This window comes from Oncorhynchus clarkii, chromosome 20 (genome assembly GCF_045791955.1).
Source record: "Oncorhynchus clarkii lewisi isolate Uvic-CL-2024 chromosome 20, UVic_Ocla_1.0, whole genome shotgun sequence".
NCBI classification, from domain to species: domain Eukaryota; kingdom Metazoa; phylum Chordata; class Actinopteri; order Salmoniformes; family Salmonidae; genus Oncorhynchus; species Oncorhynchus clarkii.
In genome coordinates, this window is record NC_092166.1 from 52,616,930 (window position 1) to 52,639,169 (window position 22,240).

Genomic DNA, 22,240 nt, shown 5'->3' on the forward strand with positions numbered 1-22,240 from the left:
ACTTATCAGGCAAAAGGACAGATTTCAACCAGTCTAATGTCCATTGCTCGTGTTTCTTGGCCCAAGCAAGTCGCTTCTTATTATTGGTGTCCTTTAGTAGTGGTTTCTTTGCAGCAATTTGACCATGAAGGCCTGATTCACGCAGTCTCCTCTGAACAGTTGATGTTGAGATGTGTCTGTTACTTGAACTCTGAAGCATTTATTTGGGCTTCAATTTCTGAGACTGGTAACTAATGAACTTATCCTCTACATCAGAGGCAACTCTAGGTCTTCCTTTCCTGTGGCGGTCCGCGTGAGAGCTAGCCTCATCATTGCTCTTGATGGTTTTTGCGACTGCACTTGAAGAAATGTTCAAAGTTCTTGAAATTTTCTGCATTGACTGACCTTAATGTCTTAAAGTAATGATGGACGGTCGTTTGTCTTTGCTTATTTGAGCAGTTTTTGCCTTGATATGGACTTGTTATTTTACCAAATAGGCCTAACTTCTGTATACCACCTCTACCTTGTCACAACACAACTGATTGGCTCAAACGCATTAAGAAGGAAAGAAATTCCACAAATTAACAAGACACCTGTTAACTGAAATGCATTACATGTGACTACCTCATGAAGCTGGTTGAGAGAATGCCAAGACCATGCAAAGCTGTTATCAAGGCAAAGGGTGGCGACTTTGAAGAATTTCAAATTTCATTTTTTGGTTACTACATGATTCCATATGTGTTATTTCATAGTTTTGATGTCTTCACTATTATTGTACAGTGTAGAAAATATTTAAATTAAAGAAAAACCCAGGAATGAGTATGTGTCCAAACTTTTGACACACCAACTGCAACCATTTAAACAACTGCATTAGCATAAGAAGCAAAAATGTATTTTACTTACCGGATGGATATTTTCTGTCCAAAAACATTTATTCCGTGCTGGAATCAAAACTCTGCTCACTCAGAGTCCTCATATTCGTATATATTCGTTCTGTCACTCACCTGGTCAATTTCTGCAAAAATTTCATCCAAATGTGTATACTTCGATAAAGCTTTCCACTCTTATTAGCCATGTTTTACTTTTTCAGTTTTGAGAAAAGTTTGTAGAAGAGAACGAACCTCTGCATAACATAAACTAGCGTGCGTCCTGTTTGCGTTCACCTGAAAATTAACATTGTTGCGCACAGCTCAAATCAAAACAAATTTTATTGGTCACATACACATGCTAGGTGATGTTATTGTGAGTGTAGTGAAATGCTTTAGGTACTTACATTCAACTCTAACATGATGGCTGTTTGTCGCACAAAGGGCGTTCACATACTGCTGGAAAGCCCAGCTCATTGGCTATCTAGCTAGCTATGTTCCAAAACGATAGGTGATCATTGGACCAAGACACTGTCAATCAAGTGAACACTCGTCTCATTAGTGCGTAATGATAGCTGACATAATTGACGTGTTGTGTAGCTAATACGTAATGTAAAATAATGAAACAAGTTTGGTTTGCTTTTTAGAGTGTCTGCGGATTGCACAAAAACCGAACTTGACCGGGTTAAACAACGTTTTGCCGATAAAATTTTTAAAATTGTTTTGTTGAAAGAGTCGGAATTCATGCAAAAAGCTGTATAAAACATGGAACATGTTAGGATATAAAAATATATTTTATCAAACAAAACTATGCTACATTTTATCTCTGGGACCCTCAGGATGACAAATCAGAGCAAGATTACAGAATGTAAGTACATTATTTACCGTCAGAGGTGAATTTATCAAACCAGTTGCCTTGATAAGTGTTTTGTTGTTGTGCACTATCCTCAAACAATAGCATGGTATTTTTCACTGTAATAGCTACTGTAAATTGGACACTGCAGTTAGATTAACAATCATTTAAGTTTTCTGATGATATAAGACATGTCCATGTCCCGGAAAGTTGGCTGTTGTTTACAACGCCATTCACTGTAGATCAGTACTGATTTGCTGCATGTATCAAATGCTAACATAGTCTAATTAAATGCTAACTTATCAAATGTTAACAGTCATAGCATAAGTGCTAAGCTGGCTCATTACAATACGAGGGCCATGCTCTTGTCTCCGATGGCCTCCAGGTATTTGGCATAGCTATAGTAGGTGGTCCTGAGGTGGATGTGATCGTGGGTCTCTGCGGTCTCCACCGCCTGCTTCCACTGGCCTGATGCCTGGTAGAACTTGTTCAGGAGGTTGAAGCGCCCACGGATCTTATACAGCTTCCCTGCATCCTCCTGTGGGGCCATTGGAAGTCTAGTAACACTTAAGATTAGGGGCATTATCCCTAGGTAATAATTTATTCTGTAATGATGATCTTAAAGACAGTACACATGTAGTGTTTTAGTATGGACAGATATACTACTAATGACATCATTAATTTATAAAGACAAAAGTGGTAAGTACTCCATAATAGCATGTACTTACTACACTATACTTTTTACACTATTACAGGGTAATCACATAGGTGATGCTACTGGTACAAGTACTAGGTGCCGACAGTATATGTGGTAATGATAAAATTAAACAACCTATAATTGACCATTATTTTACTCTATGTACCAGGTATGACAATACCTGGCTAAGGAAATTAATTGAAAATGAGGTGAAGCCACCATTAAATGCTATGATCACCTACTGCTTGGTTGGTTTTCTTACCAGCATGCCCAGCTGCAGGGCCAGTACCGCCACTGCCAGCCTCCAGTTTAGGCTCGGTCTCGGCCTCCCGTAGTGCCCGCACTGCCCTGGCATTATCCATGTTCTCCAGACACACCCGGGACACATCCAGATGGCGGTTCTTCACACACATCCTCGCCGTGTTCTCCTATTCTGCCTCAGTGCAGAGAAAGAGGAGAGACATTTTGTTTGATCATAGACGTTAGCGGGAGACATTTTGTTTGATAAAGTATATTAGGAATGAGATAAGATCAGCAACCATAATGCAATAGAGAATGGAAAACTATTGACTAACATAGCATTGGAAAAAGGAAAACATTGTAAACCATTTCCTTTTTGATTCAAGGTCATTCAGTAAAACGTTGAAAGTATATGTTATAGCCATTTGATTTCTTGCATATACAGGTCAGCCATTGATTTCTGGTACAATGCCTAGGCTCCACTTTCAACATCGAACCAAATCAACATCTCTAAATCTCTTCTAAACCGCTTTAACACATAAACATTGATTTAAATCACAGACAGCGGTATGAATCTGTGCGTGGGAATCCAGACCCAGAGCTCAGGGCAGGAAGCCAAGTCTTGGATATATGCTTGCCACGGGGGATTAGGCATAGAAGAATGATTGCAGGGAGATCCAACTCAACTCTCTCACAAACACACATGCATGCACACACACACTTATTCTCTCTCTCGCTCTCTTTCTCATCTACGTCAACCTCAATCCCCCATTCACTCAGCCACCATTCCAGATTCCACACCCATCTGGACCCTATTTGTGTTCCCCCTCCTCCAACTTCTCTCTTTAGCTGATACAGATGTGGGTTTGTTTATTAAAGTTAGGCAACAGGAAATTCCCGGAATCTTTAGGGGCCTTGGGACTCACTGGCGGGGAAAAATGAGGCCAAGCTTGCCTTGCAGAGACCCATGCTATGTAGCACTGCACTGGCAGCCAAAAGCCTGCTCTCTATGGCCACAGACCATACAAACACAGCCCCTCAAAATCCCCACGGCTCTATCGTTCTCTGAATCCACGTCTTACACAGATGTTTCAGAGCCAGAAAATAACTATAGTAGGTTTGGCGACACAGAGAGAAAGACAGAGAGAGGGTAGGTAAACAGACAGAGATAGAGAGGGTTTACAAGAAAAAAAGGACAGAGGAGAGGGTCCGCCTTTTGCCCCCCTCTGACCATTTTCCTATCAGGAAACGCATCCTGTTGCTGGTCGGGCTGTGAGGGCCAATGTGTTCGTCGCTGTCACACACACACACACACACAGGCAGAAGTAGAGCTGCAGCATCTGGAACACCACTTAGGCTCTATGGGCTGTCCTCTCTGAGTGAGTCTCAGGAGCGCAAATTCTCACACAGAGAGTGAGGGAGGGAGTTGTCTGGTCAAACCTGTTGGAGCCACAGACTGATATCTCCCACCCTGAACCCTTTATTCTAATCCTTTTTTGACCGCTGGGACTGAGCTGTACCAGGAGCACCAACTCTTTCCAGAGAGAGAGAGAGAGAGAGAGAGAGAGAGAGAGAGAGAGAGATAGAGAGAGAGAGCACCAATTCTTCCCAGAGAGAGAGAGAGAGAGCAGGAGCACCAACTCTTCCCAGAGAGAGAGAGAGAGAGCAGGAGCAACAACTCTTCCCAGAGAGAGAGAGAGAGAGAGAGAGCAGGAGCACCAACTCTTCCCAGAGAGAGAGAGTAGGAGCCACAACTCTTCCCAGCGAGAGAGAGAGAGAGAGAGAGAGAGAGAGAGAGAGAGAGAGAGAGAGAGCACCAATTCTTCCCAGAGAAAGAGAGAGAGCAGGAGCACCAACTCTTCCCAGAGAGAGAGAGAGAGAGAGAGCAGGAGCACCATCTCTTCCCAGAGAGAGAGAGAGAGAGAGAGAGAGAGAGAGCAGGAGCACCAACTCTTCCCAGAGAGAGAGAGCAGGAGCACCATCTCTTCCCAGAGAGAGAGCAGGAGCACCATCTCTTCCCAGAGAGAGAGAGAGAGAGAGAGCAGGAGCACCAACTCTTCGACTGGCCTGGAAGATCCTGGTCGACTGGCAGAGAGAGAGAGAGAGAGAGAGAGAGAGAGCAGGAGCACCAACTCTTCCCAGAGAGAGAGAGCAGGAGCACCATCTCTTCCCAGAGAGAGAGAGAGAGGGAGAGAGAGCAGGAGCACCAACTCTTCCCTGACTGGCTGCTCCATGCTGAGAGAGAGAGAGAGAGAGAGAGAGAGAGACTGGCGGCTCTGGCGGCTCCTTGCAGAGAGCAGCAGACTGGCAGGAGCACCAACTTTTCCCAGAGAGAGAGCAGGAGCACCATCTCTTCCCTGATGCGTGGTGCTGGCACTGGTGGTACTGGGCCGAGGACACGAGAGAGAGAGAGAGAGCAGGAGCACCAACTCCTCCCAGACAGAGAGAGAGAGAGAGAGCAGAGCAGGAGCAACTCTTCCCAGGAGCACCAACTTTTCCCAGAGAGAGAGCAGGAGCACCATCTCTTCCCAGAGAGAGAGAGAGAGAGAGCAGGAGCACCAACTCCTCCCAGAGAGAGAGAGAGAGAGAGCAGGAGCACCAACTCTTCCCAGAGAGAGAGAGAGCGAGAGGAGGGTCAGAAGAAGACTAGAGCTTGCGCAGTGAGAGATCGCTCTTCCAGCTGACAAAGCCCTTTCTTGGTTAAGCCTCAGTGAGCTGAGCAACACGATCCAGACGATCTGCTCTGCTGCTCTACACTGCTTCTCCCTTTTCCCACTACCCCTGGTGTAGAGTCTGAAGAAAAAAACACAGAAGAACGAAGAAAGAAACTGAGGGGAAAAAGAGACAGGCGCTTACACAGAGAATAAAATAACTTGAAATTGCAGAGAACCAACGGTGAGGAGGGCAGCCAGAAGAAATCAGAAGTGGAGAGAAAAGGGGTGATAAAAGTGGAAAAGAGACGGTTGAAGAGAGGTTCGAGTCCGAGAGTCAAGCTGCATTCAGTCACCAAAGCCAGTGGAATGGACCTCGGTGTCGGTCGGATTAACCCATGCCTGCCCACTGTGCACTCCGAGGAGGAAGGCTGAACCAACCCACCTCCACCACCAAAAACAAATGAGGATGAACGGAGATGTTCTTTAGCTGAGCTAACAACACGTTCCCTTTTTTCTTCAGCGGTGCGACTGCCTGGGGTTAGCATAAGCCGCTAGCTGCCTGGCAGTGGAGGAGGAGGAGGAGAACCAGGGTGCCCCAAGCGCCGCTGGTGTTGCTGCCCAGGAGAGGCAGGGCAGCACGGGAGAGGAAGAAGGGGACGAAGAGAGGGAGGAGGTGGTGGAGGCAGAGGTGGCGGGCGGGCAGCGGTGCATGGCCGTGCAGCGGCTGGTGGCGGTGGCGGTGATGGTGGCCCTGCTGTCCCTGGTACTCAACAACGTGGCAGCTTTCACCCCCAGCTGGGTGCTGCAGGCCCTGGAGGATGGACGCAAGCGCAACGTGGGGCTGTGGAGGATGTGCCCCGTCATGACTGGAGGAGAGAGGGGCCGGGATGAACCTCGGGGGGGCGGGAGGAGAGGTCAGGGGACTCAGATGCCGTGTGAGGGTCTGGGCTGGGGCTCGGAGTACGCAGGCTACCAGGAGTCCCGCAGCACCGTCAAATGTAATGTGTGTTTGTGTTTCATGAGTGTGCTTCATTCCAAAACCCTTAAGAGTGTGCCTAATTGATGTGCATGTATGGGGAGATGGATAGTGTAGGCCTATTGGGCTCCTGAGTGGCTTAGTGGTCTAAGGCACTGCATCTCAGCGTCGTCCGGGTTAGGGTTTGGCCGGGGTAGGCCTTCATTGTAAATAAGAATTTGTTCTTAACTGACATGCTCAGATAAATAAAGGTTAACTAAAATTAAATAAATAAATAGCAAAACCAGAGGCAGCAAGATCCTGACCCCCAGGCCAGCTGCATAACAAGCAGCGGCAGTCCAGGGGACCTCATTCAGTGAAAACAAATAACAATAATAACAAACAAAAATAATTCTCAGAACTCATAGGGCATTGTCTACAGATGCAAAAACAATGTTGATTTGCAGTGAATCCATCATTCCATTAAGCCCTTGATAAAGGCTACACACAAAGATGCATCTTTGTAATGACATTGATCAGCTCAGCTCATGAATGGTTATTTGCTATGACGCATTGGACTCTGATATCAACAGGTGTCTTCACATGATGTTGCCCTAATGTCTCTGGTTTAGTTTGAGACAATAATTTGCCATATTCATAATTTCTTTCCCTGCCCCCCCCCCCCCCCCCCTCCCTCCAGTGCAGTTTGACATGATGCGAGCGTGTAACCTGATGGCCACGGTGGCTCTGACGGCCGGTCAGCTGATCTTCCTGCTGGGCCTGATGGAGCTGCCCTTTGTCACCCAGGACTCCCAGTGGTGGGAGGAGGCCATCGCCGCACTCTTCCAGTTGGCCAGTGAGTACTATACATCCACACCAATATGTTTAATACACTGCACAACATGACATATAGCCTAGCCTAATGTCAGCAACCTCTCGTCCGCGGACCGGCACTGGTCCCTAGAATGAGGTTTACCGGTCCCTGAGATAGTTAGGTGTACCTGATTATTATTATTTTTTCTCAAGTGATAGTTTTTAATGTCGGCAGTCCTCCAAAAAGGGAAGGAAGGGCAATAGCTTGCCAGTCATTGGCACAAAAAAATGGTTGAGAAACAGTAACACTGGCCTATACTGTGACTCTGACATGATGCACAAAGACAAGAATCCAGATGTGGCAGTCCCAGTAGAGTGGAAACCAGACACCTACAAGCCTGGACATAACCACTGCATCGGGTCAAGCACAGAGTTGAATTCTAAGTGAAATTTGATAAACATATACATGCCATGGACATTTTTGTTCCATTTTTCCAAAACACTAATGAGTGTGGAGGCCAGCAGACACCTAAACATGAGTGAGAGACAACCACACTATAAAACACCTATTACACGTGTCTGGCTTTTGATTTCAACTTTGAAATGTTCAATAGAGTCGCTTGAGGCTTTTCTGAGCGTTCCTCAGATCTAAAAATGGTCACAGTGTGTTGCTGCAAAGAAACATACAAGTCCCTTGTTGTTCCCCAGTGGAGCCCAAAAGAGGAACCCTTGGAGCTTTGAGAATTGGCTTAAGGACAAAAAGCATACATTAATCCAGAGCAACCAAAACAAATCAAACTAGGGGGGTGACTAGGAAACAGAAAAGGAGGAATAAAAAGACTAGAATCGTCCCTTATCGTTCCAAGAAGGAATTTTCTTGGAAAGTCAATTAAAGACGATAACAACCAGGAATAGCAATGGGAAGAAGGAGAGGTGGGCAGTAAGGGCAAATCAAGACCCCTCTCCTTCATCCATCCCAGAGGGTTGTGCGGAAGTGTGGGCATGTCCTTGTCCCAGTGCCCCTTTTGAGGAAGTGTGACGTTGCCACATTTTGTTGAGTGTACAGCTTGTTGTTTAGGGATGTCAGCCCCGGGCAGTATTGTGGCACAGCAGGCGCAGCATCCAAGGGTCTGATGGCTAAATATAGCAGGCCGTCAGTCTGGGCTGGTGGGCCGGCCGGAGTTCCAGCGAAAAAGGGAGCGACTGTCGGGCGCCAGGAAATCCCTGCTCAGGACGAGGAAATGCCTGCGACTACCTGTTATGCAAACCCCGAGCAGAGGAGGAAAGAGGGGGAGAGCAGACATGAAAGACAGTTCGACAGGGACTGACTGGGTTCTGGAAGTGAGGGTGTGTGTGTGTGTATATGTGTGTGTGTTGGGTTAGTTGGTAGAAAAATGCTGTAGGGTGGGGACAGCTGCTGTCCAGATAAGCTTGGCCTAGCTTTTATGCCTGTTTACAGAATGTCCAGGAACAGGGGCAAATAAAGGGTCCCCTCTCAATGCTAGCTTCTTCGGCAGGCATCGCCGGAACTTTTATCTGAAGGTCTTAGATGGGACCCACCCAAATAATCACTGATTCCCTTCCAAAAGAACCCACTGAGATAAACTATTGTTTGGCATGCTATAAAGTGTCACTCATGGTAAAGGGATAATGCATCCCCAAAATAAAAATCATGAAACTCCTGTCATTTTGGTGAAACCCTATGTTCTATCTGTGGGTAAAATACAAATTTCCCCCCTTCGATATGGTCCGTCTGTGAAATTAGTAGGAACGCATCATAGCTAGAGTCCATACGGAAAGTATTCAGACCCCTTGCCTTTTTCCACATTTTGTTACGTTACAGACTAATTCTAAAATGAATTAAATATTTTTCCCCCCCTCATCAATCTACACACAATACCCCAATGATGAAAAAGTCAACACATGTTTTTAGAAATTGTTGGAAATGTAGCTTGGCACACGTATTTGGGGAGTTTCTCCCATTCTTCTCTGCAGATCCTCTCAAGCTGTCAGGTTGGATGGGGAGCGTCGCTGCACAGCTATTTTCAGGTCTCCCCAGAGAAGTTCGATCAGATTTAAGTCCAGGCTCTGGCTGGGCCAATCAAGGACATTCAGAGACTTGTCCCGAAGCCACTCCTGCGTTGTGGCTTCTGTCTGGCCACTCAACCATAAAGGCCTGATTGGTGGAGTGCTGCAGAGATGGTTGTCCTTCTGGAAGGTTCTCCCACCTCCACAGAGGAATTCTGGAGCTCTATCAGAGTGACCATCAGGTTCTTGGTCACCTCCCTGACCAAGGCCCTTCTCCCCTGATTGCTCAGCTCTAAGAAGGGTCTTGATGGTTCCAAACTTCTTCCATTTAAAAATTATGGAGGCCACTGTCTTCCTGGGGACCTTCAACACTTTTTTTTGGCACCCTTCTCCAGATCTGTGCCTCGACACAATCCTGTCTCGGAGCTCTACCTTCTACCTCTTCTATTCCTTCTACCTCATGGCTTGGTTTTTCCTTTGACATGCACTGTCAACTGTGGGACCTTATATAGACAGGTGTGTGTCTTTCCAAATCATGTCCAATCAATTGAATTTACCACAGGTGGACTCCAATCAAGTTGTAGAAACATCTCAAAGAAGATCAATTGAAACCAGATGCACCTGAGCTCTATTTTGAATCCAATAGCAAATGGTTTGAATACTAACGTAAAGAAGGAATGTTTTCTGTTTGTTTAATAAATTAGCCAAAATAATTATTGAAAAACTTGTTTTTGCTTTGTCATTATCGGCTATTGTGGGTAGATTAATGAGGAACATTTTTTATTTAATACCTTTTAGAATAAAGCTGCAATGTAACAAAATTTGAAAAAAGGGAAGTGGTTTGAATACTTTCCGAATGCACTGGACATGTTTCTTGTCACTGGCGATAGGGGATAACACTTTTAAAACAATATATATATTTTTAAATATATATTTTATTTCACCTTTATTTAACCAGGTAGGCAACTTGAGAACAAGTTCTCAGTTACAATTGTGACCTGGCCAAGATAATGTAAAGCAGTTTGACACATACAACAACACAGAGTTACACATGGAGTAAAACAAACATACAGTCAATAATACAGTAGAAAAATAAGTCTATATACGATGTGAGCAAATCGGGTAAGATAAGGGAGGTAAAGGCAAAAGAAAGGCCATGGTGGCGAAGTAAATACAATATAGCAAGTAAAACACTGGAATGGTAGATTTGCAGTGGAAGAATGTGCAAAGTAGAAATATAAATAATGGGATGCAAAGGAGCAAAGTAAATAAATAAATATATACAGTAGGGGAAGAGGTAATTGTTTGGGCTAAATTATAGATGGGCTATGTACAGGTGCAGTAATCTGTGAACTGCTCTAACATCTGGTGCTTAGAGCTAGTGAGGGAGATGTGTTTCCAGTTTCAGAGATTTTTGTAGTTTGTTCCAGTCATTGGCAGCAGAGAACTGGAAGGAGAGGCGGCCAAAGGAAGAATTGGTTTTGTGGGTGACCAGAGAGATATACCTGCTGGAGCGCATGCTACAGGTGGGTGCTGCTAAAGTGACCAGTGAGCTGAGATAAGGGGGGACTTTACCTAGCAGGGTCTTGTAGATGACCTGAAGCCAGTGGGTTTGGCGATGAGTATGAAGCGAGGGCCAGCCAACGAGAGAGTCCTAGGTATTTGCAGTTGTCCACATGTTCTAAGTCAGAACCATCCAGAGTAGTGATGCTGGACGGGCGGGCCGGTGCAGGCAGCGATCGGTTGAAGAGCATGCATTTAGTTTTACTTGTATTTAAGAGCAGTTGGAGGCCACGGAAAGAGAGTTATATGGCAATGAAGCTCGTCTGGAGGGTTGTTAACACAGTGTCCAAAGAAGGGCCAGAAGTATACAGAATGGTGTCGTCTGCGTAGAGGTGGATCAGAGACTCACCAGCAGCAAGAGCGACATCATTGATGTATAACAGAGAAGAGAGTCGGCCCAAGAATTGAACCCTGTGGCACCCCCATAGAGACTGTCAGAGGCCCGAACAACAGGCCCTCCGATTTGACACACTGAACTCTATCAGAGAAGTAGTTGGTGAACCAGGCAAGGCAATCATTTGAGAAACCAAGGCTATCGAGTCTGCCGATGAGGATGTGGTGATTGACAGAGTCGAAAACCTTGGCCAGGTCGATGAAGACGGCTGCACAGTATTGTTTCTTATCGATGGCGGTTAAATGATCGTTTAGGACCTTGAGCGTGGCTGAGGTTCACCCATGACCAGCTCTGAAACCAGATTGCATAGCGGAGAGGGTGCGGTGGGATTCGAAAGAGTCGGTAATCTGTTTGTTGACTTGGCTTTCGAAGACCTTAGAAAGGCAGGGTAGGATAGATATAGGTCTGTAGCAGTTTGGGTCAAGAGTGCCCCCCCCTTCGAAGAAGGGGGATGACCGCAGCTGCTTTCCAGTCTTTGGGAATCTCAGACAACACAAAAGAGAGGTTGAACAGGCTAGTAATAGGGGTTGCAACAATTTTGGCAGATAATTTTAGAAAGAAAGGGTCCAGATTGTAGGGGTCCAGATTTTGCAGCTCTTTCAGAACATCAGCTGACTGGATTTGGGAGAAGAAGAAATGGGGAAGGCTTGGGTGAGTTCCTGTGGGGGGTACAGTGCAGTTGACCTGGGTAGGGGTAGCCAGGTGGAGAGCATGGCCAGCCGTAGAAAAATGCTTCTTGAAATTCTCAATTATAGTGGATTTATTGGTGGTGACAGAGTTTCCTATCCTCAGTGCAGTGGGCAGCTGGGAGGAGGTGTTCTTATTCTCCATGGACTTTACAGTGTCCCAGAACTTTTTAGAGTTTGTGTGGCAGGAAGCAAATTTCTGCTTGGAAAAGCTAGCCTTGGCTTTTTCTAACTGCCTGTGTATATTTGCTTCTAACTTCCCTGAAAAGTTGCATATCACGGGGGCTGTTCGATGCTAATGCAGAACCCATAGGATATTTTTGTGTTGATTAAGGGTAGTCAGGTCTGGAGAGAACCAAGGGCTATATCTGTTCCTGGTTCTACATTTCTTGAATGGGGCATGCTTATTTAAGATGGTGAGGAAGGCATTTAAAAAAAAATAACCAGGCATCCTCTACTGACGAGATGAGGTCAATATCCTTCCAGGATACCCGGGCCAGGTCAATTAGAAAGGCCTGCTCACTGAAGTGTTTCAGGGAGCATTTGACAGTGATGAGTGGAGGTCGTTTGACCGCTGACCCATTACGGATGCAGGCAATGATCGCTGAGATCTTGGTTGAAAACAGCAGAGGTGTATTTAGAGGGCAAGTTGGTTAGGATGATATCTACGAGGGTACCTGTGTTTATGGCTTTGGGGTGGTACCTGGTAGGTTCATTGATATTTTGTGTGAGATTGAGGGCATCAAGCTTAGATTGTAGGATGGCTGGGGTGTTAAGCATGTTCCAGTTTAGGTCGCCTAGCAGCACGAGCTCTGAAGATAGATGGGGGGCAATCAGTTCACATATGGTGTCCAGAGCACAGATGGGGGCAGAGGGTGGTCTATAGCAGGCGACAACGGTGAGAGACTTGTTTTTAGAGAGTTGGATTTTTAAAAGTAGAAATTCAAATTGTTTGGGTACAGACCTGGATGGTAGGACAGAACTCTGCAGGCTATCTCTGCAGTAGATTGCAACACCCTTTGGCCGTTCTATCTTGTCTGAAAATGTTGTAGTTAGGGATGGAGATTTCAGAATTTTTAGTGGTCTTCCTAAGCCAGGATTCAGACACGGCTAGGACATCCGGGTTGGCAGAGTGTGCTAAAGCAGTGAATAAAACAAACTTAGGGAGGAGGCATCTAATGTTAACATGCATGAAACCAAGGCTATTACGGTTACAGAAGTCATCAAAAGAGAGCGCCTGGGGAATAGGAGTGGAGCTAGGCACTGCAGGGCCTGGATTCACCTCTACATCACCAGAGGAACAGAGGAGGAGTAGGATAAGGGTACGCCTAAAAGCTATGAAAATTGGTCATCCAGGACGTCCGGTACAGAGTGGAGGATTCTGGGGGCGATAAAATAGCTTCAAGGTATAATGTACAGACAAAAGGTATGGTAGGATGTGAATACAGTGGAGGTAAACTTACCTGCACTCTAAATCAACAAATCAGCCAATAGATGGTATAGGCATTCTTGTCTAGAACACATCCATCCGTTCATATCGTTATGAAAAAGTATAAACTTTGCTTAGATGTGCTCAATCTAAACAGTGTACTAAATTATTCAACTCAATTTCTCCTTCAAGTACCATCTCGCAATGCTCCCTGTGTGTCTGTGGGAAATGTTCGTTGTTGCCATAGCAACATACTCTGCACTAGTGTTTTTTAACACCGTTAATCATAGGAATTAGGTGTTTGGGGTGGATTATCCCTTTAATACGATGGCAGAATGATTAGGTATGGATATCTATGGCGGTCGTTGGTAGCTGTTTTCAAAAACAGGCCATCTACTATAAACGCCCTTCACACATGTTGACATTAATAAGAATAGTGACACGACTAATGAGTCAGACAGACACATACACACCTACTTCCACCAGCTAAAAATACATGCTGCTGGAAAAATGTAATCTTCCTTTGTACTCAAATGCCACTATCTGAAGACTTCACCATATTTGATCAACAAGTGAGCAAAACAATAGATGACTTGCGATGACCCTTGGTGAGGACTTCATAGCAGAAGAGATAACAATGGTTACTAGGTATCAGTATTCCCAAAGCTACTCATTGCCTTATTATACACTGAGTATCCAAAACATTAAGAACCCCTGCTCTTTCCAAGACATAGACTGACCAGGTGAATGCTATGATCCCTTGTTGATGTCACTTGTTAAATCCACTTCAATCAGTGTAGATAAAGGGGAGAAGACATGTTAAATAAGGATTTTTAAGCCTTGAGACAATTGAGTCTTGGATTATGTATGCGTGTGGCCTGCTCAATTGGCAAGACAACAGATTTAAGTGCCTTTGAACGGGGTATGGTAGTAGATGCCAGGCGCACCGGTTTGTGTCAAGAACTGCAACGCTGCTGGGTTCTTCATGCTTAACAGTTTTCCGTGTGTATAAAGAATCGTCCACCACCCAAAGGTGGGAGGCATTGGAGTCAACATGGGCCAGCATCCCTGTGGAACACTTTCGACCCCTTGTTGAGTCCATGCCCCAACGAATTGAGGCTGTTCTGATGGCAAAGATGGGGGGGATCTTGGATGCTGATTGGAGGATAAATGTTAGTTATTTTCAAGAATCCTGTTAACTTTACATTTGAATAATCAATGCACATACACTGTCCCGCAGCCCAGTCAGGCAATTCATGAACGTAATCTCCACTGGGAAAAAATCGAGACATTATTTACAATATGTTTAAAAGCAGCAGGCTCAGTGATTTCCCAGCATTCCCAATGCCTTCACTTAATCTAGGCTCAAGTGTAAAAGGCCTTCATTTCCTGAGTTCGGTTCAGTTTAGTATACCTCCACCACTCAGCAATTCATCCCTAGTTCTTCTCCTCCCCCACTGAGAATTGGCTTCTCTCTCTCTGCTGTGAATGGGAGTTATTTTTACCAGCAGCCAGTCTTTCTCGGGAAAGAATGCTCTGTTTGCGTTTTCAGATGAGCCAAAAACCTCAGCTATCACATGCAGACAGTGGGATAACAATATCCAATTCCATTCAGTGATATCTCAACACTGCTATCGGCAGGTCTGAGCCTTGGCTGAGTATAACACCGGCCCGTTTTCACCCCTTGAGACTGATATGCTCAGGAATGTGTGACGGAATGGAGAGAGTCAAGATCAGGGGGTCAAAGGTGAAGGGTTATGTGCATTTGAGATTCAGGTTTAAACTCTGTTGCACTTAAGCCGGTGGGGTTACAGCTGTCACCATGCCCAAACTGTGGCCTTGGCAGTTATGTCTCCCCTACACAACGGGGCATTGGCACAACTTAAACAAAATATACCAGGGGAAAATGTGCTTCTTTCTAGAGGGATAGAAAAGCAAGTGAAAAGCGATAGGATAAGAAGTCAGGGAATTTGAAAGCCAGGACCTCTTAGTCTTGTGGGTGATGTCACACCACAGTTGAGTGCACAGCAAATTAAGGTGAGGGCATTTACTGGGCTGGTTTACATAGCACTATTCAATTAATAGAAAATTACTGGTAAGTAAATTCAGGCATGACATAGTTTAGATATGAAAAGATATGAAAAGATTTGGCACGGGTCCCCAGATCCTCTAAAAGTCTTACAGCTGCATCATTGAGAGCATCCTGACCGGTTATATCACCGCCTGGTATAGTAACTGCTCGACATCTGACCGTAAGGCGCTACAGAGGGTAGTGTGTACGGCCCAGTACATCACTGGGGCCAAGCTTCCTGCCATCCAGGACCTACAGTGGGGCAAAAAAGTATTTAGTCAGCCACCAATTGTGCAAGTTCTCCCACTTAAAAAGATGAGAGAGGCCTGTAATTTTCATCATAGGTACACTTCAACTATGACAAACAAAATGAGAAAAACAAATCCAGAAAATCACATTGTAGGATTTTTAATGAATTTATTTGCAAATTATGGTGGAAAATAAGTATTTGGTCACCTACAAACAAGCAAGATTTCTGGCTCTCACAGACCTGTAACTTCTTCATTAAGAGGCTCCTCTGTCCTCCACTCGTTATCTGTATTAATGCACCTGTTTGAACTTGTTATCAGTATAAAAGACACCTGTCCACAACCTCAAACAGTCACACTCCAAACACCAAACAAATCAAATAATGTATAAAATCAATCTTTAGGATGTTTTCATCATAAATGTTCAATAATGTCCCAACCGGAGAATTCATTTGTCTGTAGAAAAGCAATGGAACGAGAGGTAACTTTCTCAAGATCGCGCGTCACGAGACTGAGGCTGCTGGCAGACCTCTGACTCATTCCCCTCTCATTCAGCCCCCCTTCACATTAGAAGCCTGAAACAACGTTCTAAAGACTGTTGACATCTAGTGGAAGTGCAATATGACCCATATCCCACTGTATTTTCAAAAGGGGCTGAGATGAAAACCTTACAAACCTCAGATTTCCCACTTCCTGGTTGGATTTTCTCTCAGGGTTTTACCTGCCATATTAGTTCTGTTATACTCACAGACATCATTCAAACAGTTTTAGAAACTTCAGAGTGTTTTCTATCCAACTAATAATATGCATATATTCGCATCTGGGAATGAGTAAGGAGGCAGTTTACTCTGGGCACGCTTTTCATCCAAACGTGAAAATGCTGCCCCCTATCCATAAGAAGTTAACAGCTTCTACCCACAAGCTATAAGACTGCTGAACAATTAATCAAATGGCCACCGGATTATTTACATTGACACCCCCCCATTTGTTTTTTTTAACCTGCTGCTCCTCACTGTTTATTATCTATGCACAGTCACTTCATCCCTACCTCAATGTACAAATTACCTCAACAAACCTGTACCGGTACCCCCTGTATAGCCTCGTTATTGTTATTTTATTGTGTTACTTTTGATTATTTTTTACTTTAGTTTATTTGGTAAATATTTTCTTAACTCTTTCTTGAACTGCACTGTTGGTTAAGAGCTTATAAGTAAGCATTTCACGGTAAGGGCTACACATGTATTCGGCGCAGGTGTCAAATTCTGACCTTAGTTCTTTTGTTATGTCTTTGTTTTAGTTTGGTCAGGGCGTGAGTTGGGTGGGTGGTCTATGTTCCGTTTTCTATGTTGTGTTTGCGTTTGGCCTGGTATGGTTCTCAATCAGAGGCAGGTGTCGTTAGTTGTCTCTGATTGGGAATCATACTTAGGTAGCCTTTTCCCACTTGTGTTTCGTGGGTGTTTATTTTCTGTTCTGTGTTTGTATTTCACCTTTCAGGACTGTTTTCGTTTCGTTCTCTGTTGTTTTTGTTCAAGTATTCGTTTTCGTTAAAAGAGAATATGAATACTTACCACGCTGCACCTTGGTCCTCCTCTCTATCTCCCAACGACGAGCGTTACAGCAGGTGACAAATAAAGTTTGATTAGATTTTGATTTGATATCAATTGGAGATCAATTGTAAGGACAAGCAGTAATCAGTAAGGTCAGTGAATTTCCAGGACTTTGACTTAGTATGATAAGATAATAAGTGTTTCAGTCAATCAGGGCTCTATAGTGCGACCATTTTACTTGCATATGTGGCTACATATTTTGCTGTGCGACCTGAAATTAGAAATTAGGAGCACCATTGCGCCTAGAAAAATTCAAGATTCTAGCTTTCTTACCTCAAATATTTTTTTATTGTGCTCAAAAATGTCTGGGTGCGGCAAAATGTTTCAATTTAGGCGCACACGGTACTCCTTCTAAAAAAAAAAAGTGCCCTTTCAGTGTCTTTCAGACTGCCTGATAGATATTGTAAAAAGTCCCAATATGCAAACCCAAAGCGGGGGTGTGGAGAGGGGGGGAGGAAGGAAGGATGGAAAGAGGAAGGAAGCCAGAAAGATTAGACTGTGCCAAAAAAAAGCAGTTCACACAGCCCACCCAGCCTGGAGCCCCAGGACTGGGGAGGTGAAGGGCTTTATGGTTTCTTAGAAAAGGAGTCACACACAGACGGACAAACACTTGCACTCAAATGCAGACACACCTTCACATAAGACACATACACACACTCATAAGTCACACAGGCATATACACAATTACCTAATGACATCCTCTCATAAACAAAGACCGTCTCACAAATCTGAATGACCCATTGAGAGAGAGCGCCAATTACGCATTTCAACGCTAGTCCAGCACTGGCACTGGCGTTCTGACCTGCCACAAGAAACTGACTGATTCAAATCCTAATGGGCCATCATCCCCTTTTCCAGCAATTATTTTTGGCGCCTTTATTTATACCAACCCTTGATTGGACATGCTCCGAGATGAGTGTTATTGATGAACTATTGACTGGCTCCAGGTATTACTTAAATCCATGAAATGGACTTCCTCTTTGAGATCTAGGTTAGTGGTCAATCCAATGTGGGTGATGGTTAATTTCAGTTACAAATGTTGTCATACTTTGTGGGAGAACAGGGTTGGTTGGGAGGACAGGGTTAAATTCCCCCCTGGGGTTATTTCACCAATTCATATCCAAACCTTAACAGTGGTGACCAAAAAAAGGCAAAAACGGTGAGCTAAAGTTTGTTGATGAACACTGAAATAGTTGACTCATGTTGAGAATAGTATTCTCTCTTTTGTGATCTTCCTGACCTGGATCATAGTGGCGTAGGCTACAACAATGTGTTTTAAGATTAAATCAATAAGGAATTAGAATGGCCTTAAAACTTATTTGGATAGGTTTTGTGAGAAGTATGACATTTCCTTGTGTTTCCTTTGATGCTGAAATCTCAGAAGCCCTCCCAGAGAAAAACCCCATAGATTGTTATTGCTTTAGAAGTTAGCAACAGTGAGATTAGATTTTACATCCCCTCTCCATTAACGTCACTGTTAAAGAAATTCAATGAAAAAATTGTTTGAGATGAAGACTAAAATACACATAGGCACTTGAGGAGCTACAGTATTTGTTTTAAATGATTAAAGTCTCATTGAATTAACCCTTCCCTGTCTCTCCCTCCCCAGGTTTTGTGCTGGTAATCGGCTTGGTGACATTCTACCGGATCGGCCCGTACACGCACCTGTCCTACTCGTGCTACATGGACATCGCCGCCTGCCTATTGGCCACTCTGGCTGCTGCCATGCTCATCTGGAACATCTTACATCGCCGCGACGACTGCCTCACGCCCCGTGTCATTGTTATCAGCCGCTCGCTGGCGTCGAACTTCCACCCACGCCTCGACAACGACTATGTGGAGTCGCCCTGCTGAGCACCCCTGAGCCCTGACCCCCATTCGTCAATAAGGACTACCTAACATGCTGAAGAACAGACAATGTTCTGACTGTCTCCTCATATTCTTATCCGACCAGGTGCCTCAATGAATGACTCTATAGAAGACACTTGTTTTGACGTGACTCTACCGGTGCTGGACTAACATGCTTTCACTGTCGTACAGTTCTACATCTTCTCACGTGATGGCTATCATGTACAATGACTCATGGTCTCAAATGCTGCCCTGGACTGAGTAATGCTCCTTGCTGCAAGGATAGTTTCGCCATAAAACATCCATCTAAAATTAGGAATGAAAAGTCAGTGTTAAAAACCATAAGCTGTAGTGAATGTATCATTTTAGTAGACATGCTGTAAGCCAATTACTCAAAAGGTGTGCTTGAAAGTTTGTTTGCCCTGGAATTTGTAGAGAGAGAATTTGTATTTCCTCAGCCACACCCCCTGAAAACACCCTGGAAGAGATCAAGCTGGATCTTGACATGTTTTGTTCTATGTGTACTTATGTAATAACATATATTTCCTGCATATTGTTTATATTATTCTTAATATTAAAAGTGATTTAGGTTACAACTCTCTAGTTAGCATCGACTTGAAAATGAGTTAACCCCATCCAATCTATTCAAAGTATACTTAAAAACTGTCGATTAGGTACCATATTTCTACCTTTATCTTGAGAACACAGTGTTGTCAAGTGAAGTGTACACACATTAATTCATTCTATCCAAACCAACAAAGGGTGTTTAATGGCAATTTGACAACACATTTTGCTCAGATCCTCAGACCTCTGTATGAATGTCCTGTCATTGATGATTTCAGATTGGCCCAACAGACACAGTAAATACCATAAACATTTGAGCTCATTTGGTAAGGACGCTTTCCTTTTGATAATCTGCTCACTTGTGGTACATGCACTTAAATTAATTATATACAGTTGTATTAAAATATTGATCTTATATCATATTGCTGCAAAGAAATCAGCCGTTTGTGGAGTAGTCACTTTCAAACCAAACAGTGAGTATGCATGAAAATAATAATAAATAAAACAAATGCAATAGTGTCTAGTGTTGTCTTTTTAAATTGCTGTTCTATTGTGTCGGATGTCCAGGATTCTTATAAATTCTGGTATTTGTGGCAAGACAAAATATTGGTAACACAAATCAAAAAACCCATGCAAAACTTCACAAACCATAATTTAGAGTAGATTTAGAGTAGACAATTTAGAGTGAAGTTTCATTGAAGTTGGTGATTGGCTTTGATGTGATGGAAGGAAAGACATGAATTGCACTGTAAGTCATCAGCTGACCCTAACTTAAGTCTCCTAACACCAGGTTTTTATCAAAATTCCATTTTGCTTAGTGTTGCCAACTATCCATGATGATAGATCATTTTGGTCAAGGAATCCAATTCTGAATAGTTTTGGTTCAATTGGTTTGTTTTGGTTCAAACACTTGCTGCCCACCTCCTGACTTCACTGCCTTGGATTTGGCCATGGCAGTGCCATAGTTATAGCCTGCATGACTCGCATACGACCAACAGCATTTGCTACCCCAGAGGGTTCTTCTAGGGCTGGCCCTGGAATGGATGACCACTTTGTCATGATTCTGCACAACATGCACCTGAGGATCTGCGCCCTGGTAAGAAGACATGATACCTAAGACTGAAGTTTGATTCTGATGCATTGTCTTAATTTATTAAATTAATTACTGCAATTACGTCTCTCACATCTAACTGGAGGGGAAAAACTGACAACCTGCCCAAGCTGGAGAACGTTTTCCTGGCTAGGGAGGAAAGACTGGACCAATGCACTGGCTTTACTAACAAACATCCTTGATAAGGCAGAGGAGCTGAGGCCCAAGGGGGACGAGGTGTTTGACCGAGCCCAGTAGCTGTAGGCCACCTGGAGAGTCTGCGCTGGAAGGTGGAACACACAAAGGAGGTGGAGGAAGAGGCACACAGGGGCTCGTCCAGGGGTACCATGAGCAGTATGGCAGCCTGGCGCATGAGGAGGTGCAGGTGCTTGGAGGAGATGAAGGAGCAGAAGGAGGTGGTCTTGGAAGAGGCGACCAAAGAGGAGAAGGATGACTGAGTAGGTGAAGCAGAGAAGAGCATAGAAGAGACGAGGAAGTGCCCCAATATTCCTTTGCCATTGATTGTTTTCAATAAATAAATATTTAGTGTATACAGGCCGCCTGTCATTTTTCGTGGTGGTTTTCTTCAAACATATACTTTTTATTAAATTCTATGAGGGAGGTTAATAGTTAGAAAATACTTAAAGTTACTGTATTATCTTAAAAAACTGTGGCGAGAGTCTAAAAACTCTAATTGCATTAGGGCTTACTGATGAACGATGAACACAATACATTACAGTTGTAAAAGTAATTAGCCTATGGTACACAGTGGTCCTCTTGATCTACACCCAAGTGTTTCCTATCGCTAATCTAGAGAAAAGGCTCTATATTGTATCAAGCAATACTGAGACAGTTGACCCTAAATTGAGCTTATAGTGAAGGGTAAAGTGCTTTGAAGGAGTCACGCATCTACAAAGAATTATATGAAGTAGCCTATACGTTAACTATATTTATAGGCTAACTCACAATCACAGATAAGCACTGTCAAAATACCAAGACATATTGTGTGACCTATTAAATAGTGTTAGACTAGTGTACATTTTTTCTCATAAAGAAAGTTATAGCTTTGCCTAAGAGATACAGTACAAAACTTGTGACTTCACTACAACAATCACTGTACTGGTGACCATTGTCATAATCAGTCTAGCTGTACTTCTGGAGACTTCTTTAAGTGTTTTTTCTGACTCGGTAATGGAAAAGATGAAGCATTACCCCTGTAAATAGATGGACGATGGCAATGGAAATTTAGTAAATGAAGGCTTGGAGCGATAACCCTGTAGCGTATTACATGGAGTCAAGGACAACATGAATGACAGGAAATAGCAAAGCAGTTCTGGACTGAGGAGAGACATTCCACACTGTAGCTGACATACTGTATCTGACATACTGCATCAATATGACATAATACTTCAGTATGTCTCAGAGAGAGAGAGAGGCTTCAACCTTTTCTTGTCCAGGGACCACTGCCCAGACAAACCCGGCGACCCAGGGACCCCCATCATACACTGAGTGTACATAACATTAGGAACACCTGCTCTTTCCATGACAGACTGAGCAGGTAAATCCAGGTGAATGCTATAATCCCTTATATATGGTAGTAGGTGCCAGGCGCACTGGTTTGAGAGTGTCAAGAACTGCAAACACTGCTGGGTTTT

The 22,240-nt window shown here is 44.0% G+C and overlaps 1 protein-coding gene across 1 annotated transcript; it reads left to right on the forward strand.

Annotated features, from left to right (window-relative positions):
• The first annotated feature begins 5,118 nt into the window (after positions 1-5,118).
• Positions 5,119-20,009, forward strand: LOC139376486 (transmembrane protein 204-like). The gene is made up of 3 exons (XM_071119122.1): positions 5,119-6,287; positions 6,945-7,100; positions 18,693-20,009. The coding sequence occupies exons 1-3, from the start codon at positions 5,999-6,001 to the stop codon at positions 18,935-18,937; spliced, it is 690 nt and encodes a 229-aa protein (XP_070975223.1). The 5' UTR covers positions 5,119-5,998; the 3' UTR covers positions 18,938-20,009.
• The last annotated feature ends 2,231 nt before the right edge of the window (positions 20,010-22,240 follow it).